The sequence below is a fragment of the Pezoporus flaviventris genome, unplaced genomic scaffold, assembly GCF_033815535.1.
Source record: "Pezoporus flaviventris isolate CSIRO_AGI_PZ_B2104156 unplaced genomic scaffold, CSIRO_AGI_Pfla_v1 ptg000007l, whole genome shotgun sequence".
NCBI lineage: Eukaryota > Metazoa > Chordata > Aves > Psittaciformes > Psittacidae > Pezoporus > Pezoporus flaviventris.
In genome coordinates this window covers 4,725,488-4,748,619 of record NW_026892555.1, presented here as the reverse complement: position 1 = coordinate 4,748,619, position 23,132 = coordinate 4,725,488, and the positions used below count along the sequence as shown (strand labels likewise).

At 41.5% G+C, this 23,132-nt stretch overlaps 1 protein-coding gene across 6 annotated transcripts in view; it reads right to left on the bottom strand.

The window, feature by feature from the left end:
* COL22A1 (collagen type XXII alpha 1 chain) overlaps positions 1-23,132 on the bottom strand; it is a 222,257-nt gene that overhangs the window by 49,637 nt on the left and 149,488 nt on the right. For 5 of the 6 annotated variants that reach the window (XR_009742416.1, XM_061447681.1, XM_061447683.1 and 2 more), the window contains 13 exons: positions 17,623-17,676; positions 17,232-17,285; positions 16,195-16,252; positions 14,741-14,790; positions 14,304-14,339; positions 12,407-12,469; positions 11,127-11,180; positions 9,036-9,077; positions 6,917-6,949; positions 3,930-3,983; positions 3,216-3,269; positions 2,037-2,090; positions 54-107 (listed from right to left, as the gene is read on the bottom strand). Coding sequence is in view for 5 of the 6 variants with exons in the window: in XM_061447681.1 (XP_061303665.1) it covers positions 54-107; positions 2,037-2,090; positions 3,216-3,269; positions 3,930-3,983; positions 6,917-6,949; positions 9,036-9,077; positions 11,127-11,180; positions 12,407-12,469; positions 14,304-14,339; positions 14,741-14,790; positions 16,195-16,252; positions 17,232-17,285; positions 17,623-17,676 (660 nt within the window). In the remaining variant the exon portion in view is untranslated. The remainder of the gene's footprint in view (positions 1-53; positions 108-2,036; positions 2,091-3,215; positions 3,270-3,929; positions 3,984-6,916; positions 6,950-9,035; positions 9,078-11,126; positions 11,181-12,406; positions 12,470-14,303; positions 14,340-14,740; positions 14,791-16,194; positions 16,253-17,231; positions 17,286-17,622; positions 17,677-23,132) is intronic. The other variant, XM_061447685.1, reaches the window with a different exon arrangement.

Here is a 23,132-nt window from a genome sequence, read left to right as displayed (position 1 = left end):
GATAAAGAAATAAGGGCACAAATGGGAAATCAAATACACTGATACATACGTACCACATTTCCTGGTAAGCCTCTTGGACCTGGGGGTCCTGCTGGTCCAGTCACACCCTGTGTTAAGAAAATGAATTGTATGTGTAATTCACAACTTGTACCATCAGAGAATCATAGAAACACAGAATGCTTTGGGTTGGAAAGGACCTTAAGATCATCCAGTTCCAACCCCCTGACATGGGTAGGGACACATGAACAAGATGTTCCACGTGAGACTGGAGTTTATGTCAGACAAGGTGTTGCACAAGCACAAAGCAAAACACAGCATTTTTGTGAAATACCTTGGGCTGTAAAGCAGCATAAAACAATGCAAAATGGATGAAGACTCTCTTTGGGAGCTTAAAATTACCTTCCATCAAAATAAATCCTAAATCTAGCCGAAAGGAAGAGAAGTCTGGTCCTGAAACATCAGAAGAATGGAGGAAAGTATGTTGATTTAGCATTAAAACATAAATCTAGGTCAACAAAATATGCTTTGTTGACAATTCTACCTTTTCCTCCTCTAAGGAACAGTACCTGAAAACACTCATTTACACTAAATAGATGAACAGCACAAACCATATGTATTTCAAAATTGCAGGGCTTTTCTGTCTGCAAGTGATGGAGAAAGCCCATGTATGTCTCCAGAATGCAAGGGGGACATGAGAGGACTTATATTTGAGGATTTATGTCCCCATAGAGATGCATGTTTGGGGTTACCAGGTTATATTTAGACATTTTCCTATATACTTGACCATATAAGTTGAAGTTGCTACCTCTGCAGTTGTTTGTCACCCTGCAGTGACTAGGGTTCACCTCTCATCACAGCTTTGCAAGGAAAAGAGTTTCTACTAGGACACCTAATCCATTTAGGGCTAAACCAGACAATCTAAAACCATTTGCACCAGCAGACTGAAACAATCTATCTGACTTGGAGTACACAGAAATACTTTTACTGGAAGGGCTGGGCAGCAGTATACTGTAGGATAATACGAACAGTTGGGAGATGATGAAAATCTTCCACAGCACAGCTGTTCATATAGTGAACATATATCTTTGCTTTTGGGTCACTAAAAGACAAATAAAGGTTTCCTTATTTCTTTGTTATTTACAGTCACATTCTTATGAGCAGTAAAAACATTTGGAGCAGGAGCAGTCTGTGAAAGGATGTGCCTGCATGTACCTGCATTTCCATATCATCAGCATCCTCCGAGCCATCAGCTTACACAAAGAAATGGTCAATTTTGGTGGAAGGGGGACTAGGAAATCCTTCAGCCAAGAGTGAAAGGGAGCTGGAAGTGGGCAATGCAGAGCTTAGAGTCAGAGCACTGCTAAAGGCAATGTCTTAAAAAGCCAAAGAAAGAAAGCCATGAACAAAAAGGTAGAAGATTTTCGTGTTTCCTATTCCTATTCTCCCAGAATCATCCTCTCTCTCCATCATTATTTAAAATACTTCAGTCTCTTTCTCTGCTTGCAAAGAAAGTACGTGGCCTTTTATTCAGCTGCAAAGGGCTTAGACGCTGTTACAACAGTAAAACAGGACTTTGCTGTTCTTTAGCACACAGTCAGACGATAGCAGCAGTCCCTACAACACATGCCTCAAAAAACACTATGTGATGATTCCTCTGGTGATGGGCCTGTATTAAAGAAAGCAGAATTGACTCAGAAGCCTAAACCCATCCATAGTCAAAACCTAACTCAGGCTGCTGCTGAGAGCTCCCTGCACCAGCTGGCTGCCTGGGCTTGTCTAATACCCCAGTGCTCTGCAGGCACCTCACCCTGCGCATCTCGTAAGAGAGAAAAAGACTTGGCCAACAGAAGATTCACAGTTTAGAGCTTGGCTGACTGGGGCATCGATCTGTTTGGTGCAGCTGCGCCTGTTTGCCCACAAGCAGTGACTCTTCCAGCTGCAGCTTAGGATGTGCAGCTGGGGACTGCAGATCTGCAATATATTGACTTCAATGTCCCTTCAGGTGTGTTATGTCAGGGAAAGATGCAGTTACTTACAGTCTCTCCAGGGGCTCCGGTTTCTCCTCGGGCTCCTTTCTGCCCCTTTGTGCCCTACGTGGAAACAAGGGAGATAGGAGCTGATTAGAGATGGGACAGAACTGCCTGCCAGATGAAAACAATGTGCAGTAGGCAATGGTTTTCATTAATCAGTTCACAGAGTTTAACAGCTGAAGAAATGGCTCCCAGTCCTGTGTGCAGAGAGAAAATGAAATACAAAAATAAACCCCTTAGACATAAGAAGAATTGCTAATGACTGATCAGCTGGGAGGCTGTTTCACAGCACAGGATGCTGACACTTGCAGGCATTCATCTGGGTGAGACTCTTTCCTATCCTCAGGCCTACCAGTGATTTCATTTCCAGCTCAACTCTGATGGTCTCCCTTCACAAAGACAGTTGTTTTGCCTGCAGTTCTCAAATATAAACAACAGTTATTTGGAAACGGTCAAAATAGATCCCAGTACAGAGTGTTTGTTCTAGTCCTATGGACCATGTAGCTCTTTCTTCAGGATTTTGGCAGGACAGATGAATAGCAGATGTTAGTTAAAACTTGCATAGTATTACTGTTTTTACCATAATGCTAAGACTTCTGCTAACATGTTTAAGCTGTTGATGCCAAAGTAATGGTTAATTATATGGCTTGGGCTGTCATATATGCACATGTGGTGGCAGAGTGAACACCTACCCATGGTGACATGAAAATGCACTTCAGTGATAACTGGCAATATGTGCAAGGCAAGAGGTTCTCAGAAGATGACTGAGACTATAAAACCATTTCACATGAGCCATAATGCATTCAAGTGCGTTCAAGGTCAAATGGGCTGCTGTTGAATCTGGATGCTCTGCAATGTTTTGGTAATGTGCTGCAGTAACTTATCTGAGACCTGTGGTTTGGTGGAATCAATACAAAGATCCACTCTTGAAGAGTACCAAAGTTGGAAGAAGTCTCTCAGACAATACTGATCCTGCTACAGAGATGTTATGTGTCTGCTTTGATTTTCCTCATGTTGTCCTGATGTCCAGCATAAGTAAATACAGAAGTTCTTGAACTTACAACAATGAGGAAGGAGAAATGGGCTGTTGGTGTATGGGGGAAGAACTACTTACAGTGATACAGACCTTGAAGGGACCCCTCTCTGATCATGTCAAAGGTTTTCTTCAAGGCTGGGCCCTCTTACCTCTGCTCCTGCAGGTCCTGGGGCACCTTTTTCACCTGGAATCCCAGGTAATCCCTGAAAAAAAACAGAGGGAGGAAGGTGAAGGAACTGAAGGAAACTGCTCCTTTCTTCTCCTGAGCTGAAGGAGATGTCTCTCCTTCCTCCCACTGAGAGAAGGAAGGGTGGCTGTCAAAAGGCTGTGACTGCACGGGATTGCTTCTCCTGGAGACTCAATTCAGAACAAGAGAATACAGAATACAACTAAAGTAGCCAAAGGCTGGGCTACATCACTTCAAAACTCCTTAATAAATCCCGTACATCCTTACCGACAGCCAGGCTCTGCCTATCAAGCCCCCGAGTCCTCTTTTCTAAGCTACTAAGGTCCGGAGCTATAAATGAGGTGCTTACATTCATGTACTCATGTAGCTTTCTCTACAAAACCCCTAAATAAATCCTGTACATCCTTACTGACACCCAGGCTCTGCCTATCAAGCCCCAGAGTCCTCTTTCCTAAGCTACTAAGGTCTGGAGCTATAAATGAGGTGCTTACATTCATGTACTCATGTAGCTTTCTCTACAGTGAGCATAAAGCCAAACGCGACTGTGGCCTGATGAGAGAAGCATCCCAGCTATGGAAGGAGCATGTCCCACCCTCTCCCTCCAAAACAGGGAACTTTCATGTCCTCTCCTTGCTAAAGTTCAAAGCCAACTGAGGAAACACTTGGCTGTGCTTACAGGTTCTCCGCTTGTTCCTCGATCTCCTTTCTCCCCTTTTGGTCCAGGTTCACCCTGATATAAAACAATAAAAGAGAAATAAAAGGCTATTTCCATGACTAGAAGTCACACTAGTCACGTTTGGTAAGAGGGCTATTTCAATCAGTTTTTCATTTCTGACTTAGAGAAGCTTATTCAAAGGACTTTGAGGCCAAAGAATCAAAACTGGTATCACACACTAAGACGTGGAGATGATTGCCTAGACTTTTTGGGTTGTTATGCAGTAATTTGAAAAGAGAACACTTTTCCCTCATGGAGAACAGTAGTTAAAGAATTTACCATTCCAAATTCAATCAATTCAGTTCCAATGTATTACAAGGCCAGAGAAGATGTCCAATAGCAAAAGCATCAGCGTCACTGCACCACTTCTGTGTAGGACCACAGACCTAATGGTATCTTGCAACTGGAGAAATAATCCGCATACAGACAGTTCCCTATTCCACCTTTAAGAGAGAGGTGTTCAGGGTCTCATTTTAAGCACTTCCAGAGAGGTGCGCTATGTAGGTTTTCATGATCTCTAGTTCTGTCAACATCTCCATACATCCATGCCACTTCTGCTCCCTCTTTCAATGTCAATACATTATTTCATGGGCAACCATCTCTGACTAATAGGATTAATTTATTCCTGTTCTTCCTCCTTACAGTAAATCAAAGATGCTTCCAGACAGTTCATCAGCTTTGTTCTGAGCTCTAGAAAAAATAATCAATAATTCTATATTTCTGCTTTTATATAAATTGAAAAGGAACAGCACACACCTGTGGAACCAGCTGGAATGAACCAGGCATTACATGAACACTCACATTTGTATATTTATATGAACATATGTATTCAGGCACCAGCAATCATTACTTATTCATTATTTATCATACAAAGTGCTTCAATTATGCAATCAAGGAAGAGTAAGAACATCAGTGGTTTAATCTACACATACAAACAAGGAATAGTGATCATTCAAAATGCAGAAGCCAAGACAAATCAACTTGAATTTTATTCACGTCAGCTATTTGCCAATCATTTCTGTAACACCTGGGAATTCAAAGTCCAATTGCAAATTAATCTCTGACAGACAAAACAAATGTAACTGCATAAATATTACTTATGTCTGAATTTATTATGCATGATGAATATTATTATCTATGAGGAAGAATTTTATGCTGAAAGTTTCACCCCGTTAGACCATCTTCAATCAGGCAGTCCCTGATGCCATCTAGTGGCCTTCAGAAAGGTAATGGGATCACCAAAAGAAGTTGAAGCAATGGGCCCTGTGTAACCGGTGTAGTTGTGCCTGGAGGTCGACATTTCAAGCTCTGAAAGCCTTTTGAGAGTGCAAAGCAACAAATGACAGACATAGCGCAATACATTTGCAGGCAGGGATGGTGTTACTGAGTGGAAATAAGGGCATATATTACTAAGGAAAATAAGACTGCAAAGGGAAGAAGTAACTCAACAAGTAAAGGGAGGAAGCTTCCTTAATTTTCTCCTTTCTCCCACTTTTTCCTTGATAGTTGACTTTCACTGTAATGAAAAATCAGCAAAATTCCAGTTTAATGTCCTAGCACAGCCACAAACATGGGTAGAGCAGCATTTCTTAGCACAACCTCCCAACAAATCTGCCTGAGACTCCTTCCAAATTTGCCCAGCCCTCAATGATGTATTATCTGTTATCAGTGTCCACTAGTGCTGCACATTGTGAAGACCTTTACCCTTGGCAGCTGGACTTAATCCACTGCCATCCACTCCTTTCCTATGGCTCAATGAACAGGATGATGCAGTGACAGCTAACAGATGCTACCAACCTGGTCCAGATCAGTGCCTGCAGCTTCCTTGACCTGCCCAGGAGAGCAAACCTGCTCTCCTGTCATCTCAATTAACATGTTAGTCATTCCTGTGCCACTTAAAGGAGAGGAAATGCAGTGGGGGCTCAGCTGTGGCCAGCTGAAGTGGAAGATAGAACTGCTGCCTTCTATCCAGGTTTCCTGGTACTATACACCACATAGTTGATGGAAAGCAATAGCAAGTATTGTGTTTTGGCAAGTGCTTGACAGCCTTCGGCACCCTGCTGGTCCTGCAGCCTCTATAATATAACCCATGACACTTTCCTAAGGCTTATCACCACCTTCTGACACCTTAATTTGTAGAGCTGTAAATCAAAGGTAACTATCCGTACCTTTGATTTACAGCTCCCAAAGCTTGCAACACTATGTACAAGACCTGTGCTACCGTATCATCACATTCGTCTTACACATAGAGGAATCCCAGCAACCTGACCTGCTAACACACTTCAAACCTTTTATTCTTTACTGTCTTGCAGCTCATTTACAAGACAAATGCACTCAAAGCAGAAGAGAGAACTCCTCCTGTGACTGCACCGCTACAAAGACCACATAAGATGTCATTGTTCTGCACCTTTCCTTAGTAAAGGTATTATCAAACTGCAAGTCAAGGGGAAAAGCAAATCAACAAAATCTTAACTCTATTTGCAGTACTACCTGACATCCCTACTTCCTTCCTCAGCCTCTGAAGCACCTGGCATATGCACTTTCTTGTCTAATGGCACTCTTTCAGCCTACTTCTGCCATTTGTACATGTCATTTATACATGCCTCCTGATCCTAAACAAGCTTATTCACATACCAATGGTCTGATCCTGTGTAATGACAGATATTACCCACAATGTACTGCAAGTTGGAAATGAGACTTTGTTCTAAACTTAAGAGACAGGGACAGCATATAGCTATGTCAACTGTGACCACAGGCTGTTGCTGTTACCAGGGCAGCTGTGGACATATCATGATTGGTTACAATGGTGAAGTTGCCCAGAACCAGACTCAAACCGGTTTCTTTTACTGAAAGCATATAAATAACATGGAAAATACTAAGGAGCTGTGTGTCTATCACATACAAGAGGCAATAAGGCAGAAGTCATGTTTATTAGAATTGTTACTTACAGGAATCCTGGGGTGTGGGGTGAAGAAGGCTGTCTGGAAGAGAAATCAGTGTTAAAAGAAGCATTGCCTGTTTTCCTTGTGATGTAATAAATTACATGCATTTTGCCTTGTCATTACAGATTACACACTCCATATATCCATCAGGTTTATAAATGAGCAACTCATTGTAACATCTGGCTGCTTGGAAAAAAGCCCACAAATGTCTGACATTTCCTGGAGTATTTGAAATATGAACATAAACACAAATACATCCTGTATGCCCCACTGCTTTGAAAAAACAGTATTTAACCTTGTTAGCAAGTTTACTCCAAGCAATCTCCAGCACACTTTTCCACTTGCAGCCATCTTCAGTATTGCTAGATTTCCTGATGCCATGGCTGACCTTGATGGTTGTCTCTTTGCTTTGAACCATATACATATCTCAACAGGGTTGTCTTTGGGATTACATAGCCATCTTACACAAAGGTATGACTCACCCTTTGGCACAGACTGAAGAAGCCCAACTGATCGGCCACAAAAATTATCATAGGGATGGAGCACTACTCCTATGAGGAAAGGCCGAGAGAGCTGGGGTTGTTCAGCCTGGGGAAGACGCTGGAAGACCTTAGTGCAGCCTTTCAGTTCTTAGAAATAAGAATAGCTAATAAAGATGGGGAGAGGTTTTTTAGCAAGGCCTGTTGTGAAAGGATAAGGGGTGATGGTTTTAAACTAAAAGAGGGAAGATTCAGGCTGGATGTGAGGAAGAAATTCCTTACAAATGAGGGTGGTAAAACACTGGCACAGGCTGCACAGAGAGGTGGTGGATGCCCTATAGCTGGAAACAGTCAAGGCCAGGCTAGATGTGGTTCTGAGCAACTTGACTTAGTTGCAGATGTCGCTGCCCATTGCAGGTGGGTTGGAACTAGATGACCTTTGAAGATCCCTTCACAACCCAAACTACTTAATGATTCTGTAATGGCAGGCAATAAATTATAACACTTGTTCCGTTGCTGCGTGAAAGTCTTTAGGCGCTTGATTTTCACCAGCATACCTTGATTCAAATTCTCCTCATAACCTGTCAATGTGGCAGGTGTATCCAGCTGTGGTGAGCAAAGCTGACAAGTGGATATCTATCATGTTTGTAGGATCTGTGACCGGAATCAGCCCTCCTGTTACAATGACAGGTCTGTTCCTAGTCCTCCCTCCAAGCTGCTTACTCAGCTTTTATTGGAGGGAACACCAGGAAAAGAGTTTTATATATTTACTATTATAAATTTTATTTTTAATTTAAATCTTATGTATAAATGTATAATATATTATACATAAAGAGGTTTATGCATTGACTCTCTGTAGATGCTGGTTTAAGCACCAGTGAACTTCATGATCCCAAAAGTAATTTTGCAGGCTTATTTTAAAAATATGAATTCATGGTTTCTTGGTCTTTAATTTTTTATCAGCAGAAGGGCATGTTGAATCAATCATGACTGGTTTGTGTGGTGGATCCGGTGCTGAATCCAGAATGACCTCTGGGATGAGAGGGTCTTTCTGGGACTACAGCATAGCATGGTACTGTACGCAATGGAGGCGCTGGGAGGCTGCAGCATCACTGAAGCTGAGTGCTCCACCCCATACGTTCATGTCAGTGAGAAGCGAAACCCTTTGCTTTTCCTGGAAAATGGTGAATTGTTCACCAAGAAGACAAGCTGTTGTTCACTGGTATCTGTGAGAGTGAGCCAGCCTTCTCCTGAGATCCCAGTGGGAAAATCTAGCTCACCCTGAAAAATGAATATGAATGTATTCCATGTTCTCAGCCACCACCTTCTTTAGATAGCTCCCACAGCTGCTAAACAAATCACGAATTCAATGTAAGTGCTACCATACGGCAAAAGCACATAAAAATGCTGTTTGCAAAGAGACAGAGGAGGGCACAACCTTCCCTCAAAATACGAAGTCCAAATGCACCTCAACATCACTTCTCTGAAGCGAAGGGAGATAATCTGAGAGTAAATTGCTCCTAAAGTTTCTGTAAAGAAGAAACTTAAACACTTTATGAGGAATTTGTGTGGAGGAAGTGTGATGATGCACTGAATGTTGTTGATGCATTGAATGTTGTTACAGCACAGAACACAATCTTACTTACTGTTCCAGGTAAGCCTGGGGGCCCAGGGGAACCTGTGTCACCCTAGAAAGAGAAGAAATATATATCTAAGGATATAAAAAGACTCCCAAATAAAACTCAAGGTATTATCAGGTAGAAGGTGCAACATCATCACATGAGATTTAACCAGTCACAACCTGCCAGCTCAGTGACACTGCAAATCTCATAGCACTCCTCTGATGGATAGAACAGGATAAGGACGTTCGAATGTAACAGGGGAGATTCAGGTTAGACATAAGGAAGAAATTCTTTACTTTGAGAGTGGTGAGGCACTGGAACTGTTTGCCCAGAGAAGTGGTAAATGCTCCATCCTTGGCAGTGTTCAAGGCCAGGTTGGATGAGGCTTGGAGGAACCCATTCCAGTGAAAGGTGTCCCTACCCATGGCAGGGGGTTGGAACCAGATGATCTTAAGGTCCTTTCCAACCCAAATGATTCTATGATTCTATGAATTTACTTCATTGCTCTCGCCAGAATTTCTGCTGGTTTGTTGCATGCAGGGTTGTCACCTTGTTGTCTTTATAAGATTATGACTTCCACTTCAGAGATCATTGACTTTTTAATGTTACCCATTCAGTGTAGGACTGATACGGAGTTTAATTTACATTTTAAGTTAATCTAAATTTTTGATTGAAAAACATTTTTCAGCTGAACTTTTTTGGTGGATAAAAAAGAAAAAAGAATCCTCTGTGTTTCATCACAAATATAAGTTTCTAAATTCAGTTTTCACACTAATTTTTTTTAGTTAAAACTATATTGTTGAGGAAGTACCTCATGAGAATTATAGAGTGGGTGTCTTACCTGCCATTGATATTCCTGTGGGCTATGCTCCACAAACATCAGTCCCCCTGACACTTCAAAGCCAAGAACTGCATACAAACTTCCCAGACATAGGATATTCAGGTGCTTCACTGGAGATGTCATTTGGCCACCCATGAAAGCATTCCCACCTCCATAGCTGTGAAAGTCACTAGTGTATGCTAAGAAGAACAAAATGGTACCCCCTTCCTGATGGCTATCACTTGGAGACCTCACTTGGAGTACTGTGTGCAGTTCTGGTGTCCTCAAAATAAAAAGGACATGGAACTGTTGGAACAAGTCCAGAGGAGGGCCATGAGAATGATCAGGGGACTGGAGCACCTCCCGTATGAAGACAGGCTGAGAAAGTTGGGGCTGTTCAGCCTGGAGAAGAGAAGGCTGTGTGGAGACCTCATAGCAGCCTTCCAGTATCTGAAGGGGGCCTATAAGGACGCTGGGGAAGGACTCTTCATTCAGGACTGTAGTGATAGTACAGCAGGTAACAGGTTAAAACTTAAACAGGGGAAGTTTAGATTGGATATAAGGAAGAAGTTCTTTCCTGTTAGGGTGGTAAGGCACTGGAATGGGTTGCCCAGGGAGGTTGTGAATGCTCCACCCCTGGCAGTATTCAAGGCCAGGCTGGACAGAGCCTTGGGTGACATGGTTCAGTGTGAGGCGTCCCTGCCCATGGCAGGGGGGTTGGAACTGGATGATCTTAAAGTCCTTTCCAACCCTAACTATTCTATTCTATGATCACCACTATAATGAAGGTATTTTTTTCGCTATACAACCACAGGCATCTGCAAGGTCAATGTTTCTTCTTCACCTTCATTTTCACAAAGCTTGAGTGCAAATTTTGGTAGATATCACACTTATCTAGTTCTCTCATTTTCATTAAAATTAATGGTGTTGTGGAGGCAGAAGCCCAGGCCATTCTTTAAATTACTGTTTTAGTACATCACAGGCAGGCATAGAAAACTTCTTTAGAATTTAATTGCAGGCTCACTTGTATCAGCCAATTCTAAAACAATGAAAATTTCCCTTGAATTAAAAAAGTTTTCCTTAAATTTCATCAGCTCCTTACTCTTTATTGCATTATTTGACAAATTGTTGTCTCCATCCCACACACAGCTTTTTTTGCTGCTTCTCTGTAAAGCTCAGCTAAAAGACTCTGAATGTTTTTACTCTTCCTCAGATATCCTCCTCTATGACTTATCTCTGCCCACTTGTCTCTTCCCCTCTTGTCTAAGGAGGATCATGCTCATTTCATGACTTACCTTTACTCCTCTTTCACCCTTCAAACCTGGGAAGCCATCTTTTCCTTTTTCTCCCTAAAAGAAGGCAAAGGAAAGCAAGAAATACTCATGTTTTGATTAGATTGCATCCATCCCACTAGAATATTTTACACTTTCAGTTGATCTTACCTGTCGTCCATGACGTAGTGCAAGCAATTAAAAATGTAATATTTTGGAGATGGCTACATAAAATCCACACTATTTTCAAAAGCCAGTGAATAACAGTGAAGTTAATGGAAAAGAACTCGCCAATCCCAAAATAACTTTCATGTAGAAGATTCTACTGCCTGATGCAGTTATAAAAGCCTAATTTTTCCTAGTAGGACAAGAAAGGCACCAGAACAGGAATTGAGACTCAAAGGAGGAGACATTCATACTACCGGTTTTGTACATAGAAGATTTCTGAATCATCCTTCACTGGCGCCTACCTCTCTATTTTGCCCAGGTAACCTGGCCATCTGAATGAGAGATGCTTAACAAGGATGATGCGAGTGCTCAAAGTGCATATACAAAATGTATCTATCTTGCCATCCAAATAGGAGAAATCTGACCTACATTACTACCATCTTACATATACAGAGAATATATTCTATAGTTTATGCTTTACTATACATATGGTAAACTGATCTGTAAGACCCCAGTTGATTTTAGATCCTTCTGGATCACATCCAATTATGTAGTATTTATATACTTCTGCGTAAATAAATAGGAGTACTTGATCAGACCTCATTTACATGGCTAAATTTACTGTCAGGCCCCTGATTCAACTATTTCCTGGTATGTAGATGCCTCTGGAAATCTGGAGCTAGCCGGGGGATGCAGTAGACACTAGGACATAAGTCGAAGTTAGGCTATCAGAAAAAGATCCAGCCATCCGAAGCCTTCTCCAGAGCTCAGTGACAAGTGGGATTTGCGATTTTGTGGTTATTAATCTTATTTTAATGTTTTTAAAACAAGCAGATATATCTGACAGTGAGACCTAAAGAACCTTCTACTTCTACTGCCTCACAAGCAGTATGGTCATAACCTTCTGCATTTAGGATAGAAGCTTTTCATTAGCACCTCGACTGCATTTATGAACAGTCATTAGGCAGTAAAGTACCTTTTTGGAAGGGGTACTTGTTGACTTTGCTGGACACCAATCAGCTGCTCACCACCACAGCAATCACAAGAGAGAACATCATCTAGGAACATTGGAGATAAGGCCTTCTTATGCTTAATGGCCAAAAGAAAGAATCAAGCCATGGCTCAATGTCACTCACCTGGTTTCCTTTTTCTCCTTTCAGCCCAGGTAAACCCTGAGGACCAGGAAAACCTGCTTCACCCTGAAAGTAAGACGAAAGTGTGTGAAATACAGGAACAGACATCAATCATGGGTTCTATTAATAAATATAACTAAGAATGAAGAGGCAGAATGGTGGACCAAGCTCTTTTCTCTCTTATGTCAGCTAAAATGCGTCAAGTCTAGTCCTCACAATAGGCTAATCTAGCCACAATGACTCTAGGCTGGAGAGGATGAAACCTTTAGGTGTCTATCTCTTTCTCTGACATTAAACTCTGAAATCTTCACAAGTCATAATGACTGCAGGTGTTTTCTTCTGGATACCCAGTCACACCTTGATACACAGTCTACGCTGTAAGGCCAGAGCATGCCCCAGCTTTTTAACAGGATTGAGTATAGATACAGTTTGCTGAGAGAGAAAATAGGATTAGTTTGATTATCAAATAATTTCTTATTCATGGAAAATCATTACTTAAAACAGCAGCTAAGACTTCGTTTTTTTTTGCTGTTACACTGTTAACCAAATACATGTAACTTCGGACATGTTTTCTTCATGCTGCTCTGGTAGCAGGAGCAAAAAAGCAAATAAAAACAGCAAAAGAAATTAAATCTTTTATTTTCATATGGCCTGGAAATGCAAAACCTGCTCTGTATTAATCTGAATGGTACAGATGTTACCTGACAAAGAGATCTAGAATTTTCTGGATGCATTATTGCACATTTGGTTTTCTTCCTGTTTGAATTTTACCTTTGACTTTCTGCTTTATAATACTTGCTATTGAAGTAATTATGACCTCTGTGTCATGTGGTTTGTTCTAAATATATCAAGTATTCTCAAACTTAGCTCCCAGTTGGCCCAGTTTGTCATCTAAAAATAACCATGTGGTTTCCTATTTATAACTATTCTGCTATCTGCAGTTGTGTGCAATATCATAAAGAATGTCAGACATGGACAGGACCCAAATCCACTAAGTGCTGTACAAATATTGAACTAAGAAAAGGTCGTTCCTGCTCTAAAGAGATTAGCTCTGAAGTATGGGAAAACTCAAAACATTATTGTGATATAGGTACAATGAGTCTGCAGAAGAAATCAGATGAGGAACAAGAAGCTGGGGGAACATCAGGGTGATGTTTGGAGAAGGCTAATGAGAGTGACATTTTGTGGTGGAGAAAATGGTGCTTTATGAGAGCCACTGCAGGATGCTGGTGTAACTTTGGTCTCTGGAAAGATACTGAAGCAAAACTTCAATGAGTTTGTATGCTCTCAAGGACAGAAATATAATGCAAAACAGCCAAGGTGAATTTTAAAAAATAATCATATCAACCCCATCCAGTTCCCTCCCTTGATACAAGAATGAAGGAGAGAAGGAAGCATTTGTGTGATGTATCTTCAGTAACATGTCTGACACAGGGCAACATGATGTTCTCATTAGCAAACTACAAAATGCAGCATAGAAGAAGGATCTCTGAAGGATGGCTTACAACTGACAGAAGAAACTACACTCACACACCTGTTATTAGCTGGTTTCTGTCAAATTCAGAGGATATATTAAGTGAAGCCCTCTTAGGGGCTGCATTTTTCAATAATTTATGACTGAGGTGACAGTAAAGAGAATAGTTATGAAAAGTGTGGAGAGCACCACACTGGAGAGAGAAACAAGTGTTTTGGAAGGTGGTATTAGAAGCAAGAACTGCCCTGTGTGGGGAGATGACCCTGACCAAGTGGCAGTGCTTTGGCCGGGGGCCTGACCCTTTGTGGCAGTGGGCTTGAGCCATCAAATGCAAATGACACGCACAGATCTTGTTATTGGCCAATGCCTTTGTCATTGCATGCGGTCACTTGATATCTTTTTGCTAAGATCATTTTTCCTGCTCACCTGCTCTCCAGGTTGGCCATGGCTCCCTGGTTCACCCTGGAAAAACAAAATCAAAACATTAACATTGCAAGGACTCTTTTGCAAGAACTGTTTCTCATTAGTAAATGCACCTTCTACTGTCCTGGCCCATTGTGCTCTACCTACTTGCCATAAGACACTGAAATTGCATTCTTAATGGCTTAAGAACCCAGACTGCAAGAAGCCAACACAAAGGCCAGGTCAGATCTCCCTATACATGTAGGTTTGAGAGGAGCACCAAATGGGGATTGGTATTTTAGAACACCATGAATTCTGAAAGGCAATGAGCTCTCTATGCTCATCCATTTACACCTTCAATTTTAGAGGAATATTACTGTCCTTACTTCAGTATAAGACCTTTCAAAATCATACCTTGATTGACTCAATGGCTACAGTCAACTTGAAATACAATTCCTTACCTTAGAGCCAGGTTTTCCAGGAAAGCCTTCCTCACCCTTTTCCCCTTGTTCTCCCTGCAGGGAACATAAGAAGTTAATATACAAACTCCTTTGGTAGCACAGCATGTTTGCAGGCAACAGCGATGAATATTTTGAGTCAGATCTTCAGTATTAGCCTGAGGATGTAAATGGAGCCAAGTGAGAATACGATTCCTGAAATTTTCCATTCTAGTTTATGTAATCACATCTCAAGCACCAATCACCCTACCAGAATATTTCTGGAATAACACAAAGTCAACCACTGTTACATTAAAGATGTCCATAGTGAATGACCTCAGAAACAAAACCCATATTCAGTTTCTTCAAATTACATATGGTTAGAAAGTCTACATTATTTCTGTTAAGAAAAATAACTAATTGTGGGATTGGGACCATGGCCACTGGGCTTTTTAGATAAATGAAACAGAACTTTCAATGCTGGTGGTGTCAGGATGGAGAGCACAGGCTGGAATGCACTGCATAGCTGAGGAGTGCAGTAGGTACTACACAGGGCTGGGAGTAAATCCAGAGTTTATTTGTTTATTTAGCCTCAGAAATGTATTAATTCTTACCTTTATTCATCAGTAAATGGGAGCTGGGGACTCTGGCTCAAGCATTGAGTGCACTCAATTGAGAGAGGTGAGTATAAATGTAGTGTGCTCCTGGAACAAGTAGGGGTCATAATGCTCAAGTACCAGAGGCATGAAGACCACTGCCAATGCAGTCCAAGGCAGTAGATGGCTAAGAGCTATTCTCCTTATTCCAATATAGCATCATCATCCCCAAATCCTAGCTTGGCCTTCATAGTCAAAATACGGCACATTTCTTTGACACTTATTATGTAGTGATGGCAAGACAATCAGAGTACCTGCTATCTCTAAATCTCTTATCTCCCTTCTCCCACTGCAGAGACAGCAGTCATTCCCGATCTGTCATTTGCAGAAGCTTTTGAATAAGGGATAAGAAGTAGGAAATAATGAAGAACTGTCTTTCTGCCACACAGACCTACAGAAGCCATAGGGCGATGACAGCTCTTCTCTCCTGTCCTTCATGGAGGAAAGAAAGGAACATCTTTGGAGACTGACACACCTCTTTGCTCTTCTTTGTGCTTTGAACACATTCCTTGCCTTGCCAGTGTCACTGGCTTTCCTGAATGACAGTAGAAGCATCTCTGTTTGCAATGCTCAGCCTGTATTTGCCAAATAGGATGCAGTAGTTGAAGACTGGAAGAGGCTCTCTCATCCTTGCTCTATTTACAACCAGCTCCATCTTCATAACGACTCAGTACATACACCAGGAGCTTCACCAGTGGCTCAGTGATCGTGGGATTAGTGAGGGGGTGCTTGGCTCTAGAGATGTGCCTCTTTTCCCACTTACTAGCTCACTCAGATAATCTTTCCAAATAAGTAGCTTAATACCAGTGTAGATGGTGTCACTTGCCTTTTGACCTGGAAGCCCAGGAAGCCCATTGAATCCATCTTTGCCAGGCAACCCCTAAATAAGAGAAAACCATAAGCTGCTCTTTACACCAGTAACAACAAGATCAGCATAAGCACGTTCAACCCATCCCTCTTGTCATGCACCTAAGTTTAAGAAGAACCATCTCATGCAGTTTGCTTTGACTTTTTTCCCTCCTCTGCCTCAAAACACAAAAGTTCTCACAATGCCCAGTATCTACTTGGCCTGTTTTCCGGCATCCCAGTTTTGATGAATGACCACTGGATGTCAGTGTTGTTACAGAGAAGCAACACTATAGAGCTTTTTTGGGCACTATGGAGTCTTAAATAACTTTTACAATTACATTTTTACTTATAATTCTCTATAAGTCTCTTATCTGTAGCTATAACAATTTTTAAAAGTTTATTTCTCCTTTTAAATAGTGGTAATTTCTTATACAATACATAAACTCCTTAAATTGAATTATACAACACAGTAACAGAATCATTCAGCGAGATAAGAATTACAATTCTTTCCTGCAATGCATTTAAAATGGTGAGAAAACCTTCTGTCCCCTTTCCAAGTGTCAGTCAATCCCAAATACCACAGAGGTTGCTGTGGCACTTCTTAATACCAACTATTGAATAATTCACCTTTGTTGACTTAACAGCCAACAGACATTTCTATGCCAAATCAGAGATTCTGTGAGTTCTTCAGCCTGATTCAGAGAACTCCAGGTTCAGAAGAGCAATATCTTGCCAAATGCAAAATGACTTTTGAAAGGTGTCTTATAAAGTAAATACAATGGTCTTCAGAGTGTAGGAATAGCAGACAATAGCGGACCTGCATCTGGTAATATCCTTATTCACAAAAGGCAGCAGAAGCCAATGCCTGCATTAAAGGTGACAGTGTTCAAGCCCTCATTAAAACCTTGCCTTCAGACAAGCTGCAGGAAATGAAATAAAGACTTGAGAACTGCAGTATCTGAAGTCAAGGAGAGCAACAGGGGCAAGGGAAGCAGTTCCTTAACACTTACAGGTGGTCCCGGTGCTCCAGTTTTACCAGAAACTCCAATCTCTCCTGGAAGCCCCTGGAAAAACGAATTGGGAGAAAAAAAAGTATAAAAATCCTAATTTCTGTACTTTACAGCAACCTAGATTTTAATTTAAATGCAATTTTCCCTTCCACGGTAGCTGGATCTCTGCTGTGGGGGGTCCTGTAGACACTGACCAGGGAGCACCAACATGGCTCCAATGCTTGGCACAGAGAAGCTGTCCTCTAGGACCAGCTGTAGCTTCTCAGTGAGAAAACATAAAAGACACATTGCCAGAGGTCCTGACTAAGTTCCCGCTGGAAACCATGACCTAAAGTTCTCCCTGTTCTTTATTCTCTTTAATATAAACCAAAATCCACACTTGTTTTCTTACTGGTGCTCCGGGTGCTCCAGGAGGTCCAGCAACGCCTGGGGGCCCTGGAGGTCCCTGCAAGAGATGAAGCAAAACCATTTTATCTCTGTGATAGTGGCTGAAAGCCTCAGGTCCTTTTCTGTGCAGTCAGAGCCCTGTTCAAAGTGGGCAAAAGCACTGAGCTTTATTTCATTAATTTCTAACAAATAAGAGTGTAAGATGCCAAACTGAGCTCTCCAAGGGAATCAGGCTTATGAGCAGAACAGTATCTCTGGATTGAGCCACTAAGTACTGCTGTTGTGAGCTCCATCCTTGAATCCAGTATAAGAGATGAAGGAGTTCAAGGCCATCAATGGTAATGTAGAGCACAAAGCTTGTCCAGTGGAATCTCATGTAGTATCCAGCCTAATTTAATCTTGATTAATGTCACTTCAAAGTGAGCAATTTACCTCTGCAAAAAGATCTCTGAAGTAACTAATGGATGGAACAGATTTGTACTGGGGCAGGGAGCAATATGCATCCATGAGTATGGAGAAACAATGCACTGATTCAAGTGCTTCAAAGCAAATACACCACCATTTTAGTGCTCTACATTAACTTTGTTGACAGTAAAATGCCCTCACAAACTCATACTTCAATGCGCACATTCAGTTGGAAATATCTTGAAGGTATTTATTACTCATTTCCCTGCAACAGCTGTTTTTCTCAGGGAAACCATTCTCTCAATAGCCATTTGATTTTCAGAGGAGTTTATTTTTGTGTATTGAGCAAATTGTTAAATTTGGCTTCCCAGATGAGAAATTTGTTTCCATACTAAACAAATCTTAACAGAGATGCAGAGGTGTTTGTTACTTCCAGCTTCTCCTGTAGACCAGATAAGAATCCTCCTGTGCTCAGAATGGAGCATGTGTTCATGTGGTTTTTGGATCAGGACCTAAGCAAACAATATGAGAATGGATGTGAGAAGTGGATATATATGACTGAGTTGGAGTTTTACCCTGGCTGTCTCTTCTGTCTTTCTAACAGGACTTCATTCGTTTTCAGTTTTCAGCATAGGGACAGTTCTGGTGTGCTTGTATTGAAAAAACAAACCACATTCCCCCACTCTCCTCCCAACCCTATGTAAAGAATTGAAGCTGAGCAACTGATACAAGATAGAAAATGGCCAGTTGGAATTTCATCATTCAATATCACAAAGCACAGCTTTTGTGATTAAGGTATTATGAGTCATGGCTCAATATTAGCATTTCACATTTTAGGAAAAAATGAAAAGAAGAAAAGTGTAAAAAAGTGATGACAAGAAGTTATTTGTGGCATGGTTTGACAGAGAAGGTATCAGATAAGCGCTCTTTTTAGAATACACTTGTAAAACTCAGCCAGAAAAGAAGACGGCTTCTCACCAGTAGATGGGGCAAAGCGATCAAAAAAGTACCTGCAGATGCACTTGTCTCCCATGAACCGTTTTCATTGAGGCTTAGAACAGACACGGATTCATCCACCTACTTTAGCATTTGCACAGCGCCTCAAATGTGAGAACAAATAAAACATCCCCTTGGGATGCACTGATGCACTCTGGTGAAGCCCTGAAATAACTTCTGGGGACATGGGTCCAGCTGCTATTGCAGGAGGCTCCCATAGTTAAAGAGCTCTCTAGTCCCATCAGCAGACATCTGGTCGAAACCAGCCGTCACCTCAAGAAGGTTTTGCCAAAGAAAAGCACCAACAGTCCAAATTAACCCAGCACAAGAGAAAACACCATAGTGTAGACACAGCCAGGTGACCTCAGACACCAGGGACACAGAGGCTCTGCTTGGCTCTCTACATGGTACTGCTGAGAAGCCCTGCAGAAAGCTTCTACCAAGAGGTGGAAAAACCCAACCAGGACCCAGCCTCAGGATGCTGCCTCAGCTCAAGCATCCCCAGGTATAATACAAGCTCGCACACACAGTAAAGACAAGGGTCAATCTGACCTAAAAGCAAAGTTTTTCAGCAACCAGCATAGTCCCTAAAATGTGAGGTGCTACATCGTCATCATCCTGTTTCTCCTAGTAACTCTTGATAGTCTCACTATCAAATTTCTAATTCTTCTCTTCAGTTTTCTACATTCTGGCCCACATTAACCTTATGCAACCATAAATCTTGACATGCAAGCACACTGATCCTTACCCTGAACTGCCAAAAATTATTCTGTTTTATTGCTCTCCATGAAGCAATAGCCCAGGACGTCATGCCCAAGACTACTTTATTCAGGTGGCTCCTCCACATATGTTGCATCAACAAATGTTACGATCACTAAAGGAAAGTTCTTCTGATAAAAGCCTCTCCGAGACGGGCACAGAACAGTTTTATGTAATGGCCACCAGTATCCCTGGGAGATGCACAGGCACAGAGCAGTAAGACAGCAAAATCACATGAAAGTTGCAGAAATACATCATACATGTCCTTTATAGAGACCTCCTTTTACTACCGGCCAGAGCGAATCAGTTTTACTTGTGAGATTGGTCTCTCATGCTTATATATATATTTCTGTTATTGTAGCCCTTCTCCCGACTTCTGAGTATACTTCGGAGCAAGGACTACTCTTGCTAAGTATTTGCAAAGGGCTAAACTGATAGCACTTACCTGTTATTAAAATAAACCAAACCCCAACCAAACATAGAATAGCAGGAGCAGGACAGCTTCTAACGCTTAACCCCAAAATCTCATGCCATCTGTGTTCTTTGCTTCCTTTTTTAGACTGAATCCAGATTAAAGTACCTGCTGTAAACAGTCACCTTTTCCAGAGATCATTTGATGAATTACACAAATCCTTGTCCCAGATACAGTCCCAATGTTGTCCTTTAAAACTGTGATTTGGCTAGTAAGAAACTGATGCGTTGTTCGTAGAATCATAGAATGGTTCCTACACGCAAAAGCAAAAACTGATATATGAAAACTTTAGAATAAATCAAGGCTATAGAAACACTTCAGAAGACAAATGGAAAATAATGTATCTTTTACAAAAATGTTTAAATCAAAGTTTTTTCAAACTGTTGCTTTGAAAACAAATTTTTTTAAATAATTATTATAATTCAAATGGTGTTTAGAAGTGTGTGTGTGTTATGGTTGGGACATCTTGCCCAGAGAGATGGTGGAGGAGCCATCCCTGGAGACATTCAATGTCTGGCTGGATGTGGGTCGACAACCTGGTCTAGTTGAGGATGTCCCTGCTCATTGCAGGGGGTTGGACTAAATGAGTTTAAAGGTCCCTTCCACCACAAACTATTCAATGATTCTATGATCTTTAAGATCATTGAGGGAATTTGTGTGGATTTTTCTCAGGTTTGTGTTTCATCCAGCTCCATTCCTTAGACAACGTAATGCAGGGACAGTTCTCAGAAAAGAAATTGGACACTCCATATATGAGGAACAGCTGTGCTTGTCCTCCAGAATCCACTAAAGGATGCTCTGCTCTTTCAGTATTGTATCTTGCTGAAAGACAGGATGGGAAAGGAAGAGCTATTAAGACTTAGGTTCTGCACTCCCTAAGGAAGCTCTGAAAAGGAACAAAACCCTTTTTCTGTGACTACATCAGTAGGTTGCTTGGCCTAAATCTCTTTTCCATGGAAGAAGGGCTGGTTATGTTTTAGAGAGTAGTGAACAAATGCTATTCCGTAATAGAACCTGAAGTCTGATGTTTTTTCCAGATATATGTCTCTGGAGGCAAAGCTCACATAGACATATTTTCTGTATTATTATTCCATGCCAAGGACAGGATACTCTTACGCTATGAGAAAGGCATAGGTAAGCCCTTAAACCATGTCAAAGCAGGCTGTGGTCTGGGCTTCTTAGGCATTGTGCCAGCTTTATGAACAAGAGCCTCTGGGACACACAGGAGCATGTCGTCTGCTGCCAGTGATAGCAAAATGCATAACCATGGCCCTGACAACCATTTCTCGCTTTTCTCCACTTCAAAACCAGTTACTCCCTGCAATTTCACATCTCAGAATGTCCTCACAGACCCTTCCTATTGGCTTTGAGCTGTCTCCCCTTTATTTCCACTTTTTTTCCCATCAGACACAAGGCTGTTGCCATGAGTTTTGGGGAGCAGTCTATGAGTCTCCCTATGTCCCTTACTATTCCAGCAAACCATTTCTCCTCCACTGCATGTGAGTGGATTCTGGGATCAGCTCCTCAAATCTGCCCTTCATTTCTCATCCCAGATACTACAGTATCCATCAGCACAACTACTGTGAACGCTGCTTTAGAGCATCATCTTGCTCTCTTTGCTTAAATCCTACCTTACAAACCAAGACAAATATAAGAGAATATAGAAGAAGGCTGTTGCTGGTGACACTGAAAATCAAAAGCCTAAAGAGCCAACAGACCCAAGCATTTACCTGTGAAGCATGTTGTATAGTCACCTTCAGTGGTAGTGCCACAATTCACAAGCAGAGGAGGTCTCCAGTTATTTCCAGGTGGCATCGTAATTGGAACAACAATATTATTGTGAAAAAGAGATTTTCAACAAAAATTCTCTAAACTTTCCAGATCTGTAAAAGTACTGAATAAAGTCAGATTTGTGCATAGTAATCTTTCCAGGAGGATTTGTTGCTCCCAGTGAAAAGGCAGCACTTGCTTAACTTCAGCACTTACTGTAAGATACGGACACAATCTCTTTTGTCTACAGAGGAAGATTTCTTTCCCTTGTATGTTAACTTTCTGTTGGTTTACTGAGTCAGTGCAGCATATGAGAAAAACAAAACCCCCTCCCTTATGGTCTTCTGTTCCAGTGCTATTAGTGATCTGCACAGGTGAAGGCTTTATTTTTGTTAAAGGCATAGATCTTATTAAAAATAGCTCTGAGCAATACCTTCCAATTTCAAGCAACACCAGCATAATTTGAATTCAATCTAAGCTTTACAGCTGGGGCCTCTATCCTTGTCTCACATTTTGCAGTATTAACTTGCATCACAAAAAGGATGTTAAGGACAGGATGCATTTCAGAGGGTATCATTTATTTCCTGAATTACATAAGAAAAGCTGGGCTCGAGCTCTCACCCTACGGACAAGTCTATACTAATTAAATCACTGCCAGCCACAACTATAAAAGGTACAGATTGTACTGGTCTTCCTTGCAGGTCTTAGTTATACAACCAGGTTATCTAACTTAAGGCAGACATCAGGAACAGCCCACAGATATTGAAAGTGTAAGCTATGGCATTTTTGTTTAAATCTCAGAGTTTTGACTTATTTTGCTGTCTCACAGGTACCTATCTCACAGCATGCACTTGCTCAGCATGGGGAATCTAGAGCATGGCTCATTGGACCATTTGTAGCAACCTGCTTTAGAAGAGCTTCAGGCTCCACTGATGGTATTAACTAGATCTTTATCAACAAGAGCTCAGACACCTGCATCCCATCCCCATCCTTAACCCAACAGGTGCTTGTTTTTAGAGCTGAATCCCAGCCCTGGTCATTCAGTGATACAGCTCAGAGTGCCTGAGCCCTCAGTTAACACTGGGGCATCAGTTTCCCACTGCAGAGCCTGT